At 57.7% G+C, this 4,983-nt stretch overlaps 1 protein-coding gene across 2 annotated transcripts; it reads right to left on the minus strand.

Moving 5' to 3' along the window:
- Positions 1-218: 218 nt before the first annotated feature.
- Positions 219-4,514, minus strand: VSX1 (visual system homeobox 1). Of its 2 annotated transcripts, none has more exons than XM_074947213.1 (5): positions 4,174-4,514; positions 3,561-3,731; positions 2,981-3,104; positions 1,956-2,136; positions 219-1,177 (listed from the first exon to the last, which is right to left on the minus strand). In XM_074947213.1, exons 1-5 carry the CDS (start codon positions 4,512-4,514, stop codon positions 909-911), a joined length of 1,086 nt encoding a protein of 361 aa, XP_074803314.1. In that variant the 3' UTR covers positions 219-908. The 2 variants fall into 2 exon arrangements, with proteins under 2 accessions (XP_074803314.1, XP_074803315.1); XM_074947214.1 differs by having other exon boundaries at positions 3,561-3,639; positions 4,121-4,514.
- Between the last annotated feature and the right edge of the window lie 469 nt (positions 4,515-4,983).

Below are 4,983 nucleotides of genomic sequence, written 5' to 3' on the forward strand. Positions count from 1 at the left end.
TATAAAAAGACCAAGAAACAGATCTGACATTAACACTGTTTTATGGACATTTAAGAATTACAAAATAGTCTCCTATGACAATTCACAAAATAGCATAACATTTCTTAGGGGTGCTATGGCTTGATTTTCATAAAGGTGTGAGTTCTTTTATGCATAGTATATCAAATAATATTCAAAAGCGTAGAAAATTATTGCATAAAATATCCCCTCCCATGTCCCCCTGCACGCACAATAGAAGTTCTAAGTAAAATACACAGTGTAATCCATTTATAAGGCTGTATTGACTGATACACAGCTCCTCAGCTGGTGTAAACTGGCCTGGCTCTCTTGAAGTCAATGGCACTATGTCAACTTACAAGAGCTGAAAAACTGATCCACAGTTTTTAAGAATACCTTCTGCTTCTTCTTGAGGCCGAACAGTTGCATATTTTAAACACCGAGAATTGCCACGTTGGTGCTTACCCAGTACATCACAGTAAACGTTGGAATGTAACTTTGGAAATAAGGGTTCTGTTAAGTCCTGCACCGTCTTTTCGCCAAACAGGGTCCAGAAGGAATAACTCCACTCTCAGTCATGGTCCTGTTTAGCTGGCAGAAGTGTCTTTCAGTTGCTTGTGTTACAGAATGAAAGGGAGGTTTTCCTGATTTATCACTAGAGCTGCCCAAAAACCAGTGACGTTTTCACACCAACATTTTAAAACCTTCCCCTCAGCCCTGTTTATTACAAACAAACAGCTTTAAAGTTGTGGGGGAGGGAATCTTGGCTGGATCCAGTTTTAAAATGTCTCATATTCATGTAAAATCGTGTATTAATTGTTTGAAAAAATAATGAATAAATAGTCCTATCTTTCCAAAGTGTTAAGGGGGCTCATTTTCCTAACACCCCGCCCCTCCCCTGCTCCCTGAGTTTAGTGGTCATTGTCCTTCCCATCTGTCTGGAGGTCTCCTTTGAGACATTGCCTCAAAGCGCTCCTGTTCTCTTGCTTTGCTGTGCTAGAGAGGTCAATTGCTGTATCTTCTGAATTGTCCATAGAGCTGAGTTTGTCACCAGAGCTTCTCTGGTGATCTGCTGGCTTCATTTTTAATTCCTCCTCAGAACCTTCCAATCGCCAGCTGCCTGTCATCTTCTCCTCGCTCTCTGGCTTTCTTGTAACATCCATGGATTTTTTATGCATCCCTTCAAGAATGAAGAAGAGTAAGTAAATATAACACATTGCTTAAATCCACCTGGGACAACTGAAAGCATTGTGCCTACTAACTAATTCAAACACACCCGGCTCAGCTGTTACCTTGTCCTCCTCTTCTCCCCTCATTTGTCTATGTCTTCCCTTAGGGACAGATCCAAAGCCCAGTGAAGTCAGCAGAAAGATTCCATCTGACCGCAATGAGTTTGGGTGCCTCAGTTGCCTATTGTCTAAATCCTAGATTGCGAGTTCTCTGGGGTCTAGGGTCTATTATTGGCATGTAAGTATGCAGTGAGATAGGGCTCTATTCCTTACCTGTGGCTCTACAGCACGGCAACAACATGATAAATTAAGCACCTATTCAAACATTCACTTAAGCATGTGCTTAAGTTTAAGTTACACTTAAGTTAACTTTAAATTAAATATGTGCATAAGTATTTCCCTGACTCCGGGCTAAAATCATAACAACTAATAATAACAGTATATTACTACTGTATAGCAATAAAAGGGTCACCCACTCTAATCCGTTCGTTAACACATCCTTTTCAAAACGCTTTAACACAGACTCTGAAAATTACCACCTAAGGATTTGTGGTTTACTTTAAATCCCCCCCACCCAAAAAAAAGACTGGCATGTTTGTAAGGAAGGGAAAGGCTGAGATTTGTAACAGTTTTCAATATAAAGCATGTCAGGCTCTCCCTAGCTACCTGGCTGTTCCCTCAGCATTGCTTAGCAGGGCGTACCCCACCCTGGACTAGGGGCTGTCTTACCAAGCAGCCAAGGAGCGCAGGAGCCCACCAGCCCACTTTTGGCTGAGTTGATGATGGACTCGGGGAGAGGGATGGAGTGCCTCACCATGGCCCCATAGAGACCGTACTCGGCCATGACACTGCTCCTGCCCCAGCACTTCTCACGCTTCCTCCACTTGGCTCTTCGGTTCTGAAACCAGACCTGGGGGCGCGGGGGGGGTCGGTGGAGAGGGGGAGATCGGGGGGGGCATGTGTGTGGGTTGGGGTTTGTACACGGGCATGTGTGATTATATCCAGAAGGTGTTCGGGGCGGGGGGCGGGGTCCAGGTGTGCATATGTGTGAATGTGTGTGTCGGAGAGCGTGTTGGGGGGGGGATTGAGAGAGAGAGAGAGAGAGGGAGAGAGAGAGAGAGAGAGGGCATTACATGAGGTTTATCGTGACTGGACGGGATCTTTAGTTCTGGGCCTCTGCTGGGGATCCCTACTCAGATGTTTCCCCAGCAGCTGTCCAGAGGGAGTCAGTGAACACGAACCCCCCCAGGAGCAGCTGCCTGCAGGGCCATCTCCTCTGTGCTGGGCGCACGGGAAATCTTTCACACCCCCCGGAAAAGGCGGCCTCCCCTCAGCCATTGTACACAGACAAGGGCTCTCAGGCAGTGAGTCCCTCCCCCCCCCAGCCTTGTGTCTGCAGCCCCAAAGGGTGGCCACCGAAAAGGGCTGCTTGTAACGAGTCCTGGCTCCTGTCCAACTGTCCTGCTCTTAAGGGCATCAGTAGCAAAAACTCAGGGCCCCACTCTAGCCATGTTGGTCGTTGAAGTAACCGGGCCACTTGAGGACAGGCGGGAAGCTTTGGCCCAGTCGCTGTTGAACTAGGGTCCGAAGCAGTGGGCTCCGGCACAGAGCCCACCAGGTGTCTAGGGCAGGGGGGGCAGAGAGCTGTGGCTGCTGGGCGCGGAGTGTATTCGCCTTGTGCACGTTCGCTCTCGGGGTGGGCAGGGGACCGCGGAGACAGCCGATACAGCCCGGCGCTGGGCCTGACACCCTACCTGGATCCTGTCCTCCGGCAGCTCTGTTTTCATAGCTAGCATTTCCCGGGCGTACACATCTGGGTAATGAGCGTCATTGAAAGCCTTTTCCAACTCCTCCAGCTGGTGAGCAGTAAACACGGTCCTGGGGAAGGAACAAACAGTTACTGGCCACCCGGGGAGCCCCAGTAGCTCCTGCTGGGGCCCCCGGGCACTCCCCCAGGGCGAGGTCTACAATGACTCTGGCCTGCAATCAGGTCTGAGTCTGGTCCTGTTTACACAGGATTTGCCACTGAGCCGCAGGAGAGTTTTATTCCTAGGGCAGGGCAGCTTTGCTCCTGTCTCTCAGCCCTGCTAATTCTTGTGAAAAGCCCTTTGGCTGCCCATTACTAACACTAGTTAGAATAAACACGGCTTCAGTCCCACCCCTGCGGCCACATCAGTCACGTTGCCATAAGCCGTAGTGTAGACATGGTCGAGCCCTGAACCAGTACCAGGCCCGCGGTGCTGGAGGACAGGCAAGCCCAGGGGATCCCTGCTGTGAACAGCAGGGCCAGGGCTCCGCCAAGGCCCAGCCCGCTGCCCCTAGCTGAGCGGGTACCTATGCCGGCGCTTCTTCCTCTTGATCTGGGAAGTCGATGTCTTCAGCTCGCCCTTGTCCCCGGACAGGCTGTCCTCGTCTGTGCGCAGCGGGAGGGAAAGGACATTCAGCGAGCGCCGTGGGGAAGGGAGGCGGGCCCGAGGCTCAGAGGGAAGCAGCCGGGGTGACGGGCTGCGAAGCTGGCTGGGACCCGGGGGCCGCGGCCAGGCTGAGCTCGCTCCTCCCACCCCGAGCACAGCCCCGGGGAGCGGGGCGCGTCTCGCCCAGCGGGCGGCGGGCCCAGGCCGGGCGGTTCAGCACCACGAGGGCGGACAGCGCCGGGCCGGGTTACATCGGGTGCGTCGGGGCTGCGGAGCTCGGCCCGTGGCGGCTCTGGCCGGTCCGGGGTCCGGCGCTGGGGCTGGCTGGGGGGCGCCCCGGGCTCTGGCGGGGGGGGGGGAGCCCGGGGCAGGGCCCGGCTGGGGAAGGGGGAGAGCCCGGGGCAGGGCAGGGCCCGGCTGGGGAGGGGGATCCTGGGCAGGGCGCGGCCCGGGGGCAGCGGGGCAGGGCAGGGCCCTTACCCGAGACGCTGTCCTGGCGCCCGCCGGCGGGCGGCCCGGGGTGCCGGTGCAGCTCCGGCCGGGGCTGCAGGAAGGGGACGTGAGCCGGCAGCAGGCAGGGGGCTCCGGCCGGCGGCGGCGCCGCGAAGCCGCAGAGGAAGCCCAAGCCCAGGGGCAGGGAGCCGCCGCTCAGAGACACCCCCCCAAGTCCGGCCCCGGCGCCCTCGCATCCCGCGCCGGCCACGGGGGCGGCCGGCGGCTGCAGCTCGGCCTCCAGCCCCAGCAGGTCGGTGATGGCGAAGCCCTTGGAGCGCAGGGCCGGGGCGCCCAGTCGGGCCGCCTTCTCGCTGGCAGCGCTGGGCACCAGCGCCTTCCCCTTGGCTCTGCCCTCGGCGGGCTCCTCCCGGCCTGTCATGCTGGCCGCTGCCTCCCCGGGATGGACGGGGGCAGAGCCTCCCCGGAGCCTTTTATCCCGCTGCCCGGCTCCAATCAGCTCCGGGCAGGGCCCCGCCGCCGCAGGGGGGCCGGGGAGGGGGCGGGCCTGGCTCCCAATCCCAGGGGATTAATTGCCACCGAGGCCCCCGCAAGCCCACCCCGCTCCCCCGCGGGCGCTGCTGCTCCAGCGGACACGTTTCACGGCGCCCAGCCGCTGCCCCGTGGGCTCGCTCCGCGCAGCGCAGCCTGGCCCGTGCGCCCGGGGCGCGCAGGGCACTGGCCAGTTCGGCTTGCGGAGCGCCCCGCCCTGGCCGGGGAGTTGGTGCCCCCCGGGGGCTGCCCAGGCTGCGCTCTAGCGCCTCGCCCCGCCGGGTGCCCGTCTGTGTCCGACAGCCACCAGCTACCTGGCGAGCGACACAGACCTGCAAAGCTCGCTCCGGCCCGCCTCG

This window comes from Natator depressus, chromosome 3, assembly GCF_965152275.1.
Source record: "Natator depressus isolate rNatDep1 chromosome 3, rNatDep2.hap1, whole genome shotgun sequence".
Lineage (NCBI taxonomy): Eukaryota > Metazoa > Chordata > Testudines > Cheloniidae > Natator > Natator depressus.

Excerpts from the sequence above, each read along its gene's own strand:
- VSX1 (XM_074947213.1), bottom strand. The coding sequence starts at position 4,514 with ATGACAGGCCGGGAGGAGCCCGCCGAGGGCAGAGCCAAGGGGAAGGCG. Across the intron at positions 3,732-4,173 it reads TTCCTGCAGCCCCGGCCGGA|CCCGTCACCCCGGCTGCTTC; the intron begins GCTGCACCGGCA and ends CCAGCTTCGCAG. Across the intron at positions 3,105-3,560 it reads AGGAAGAAGCGCCGGCATAG|GACCGTGTTTACTGCTCACC; the intron begins GTACCCGCTCAG and ends TTCCTTCCCCAG.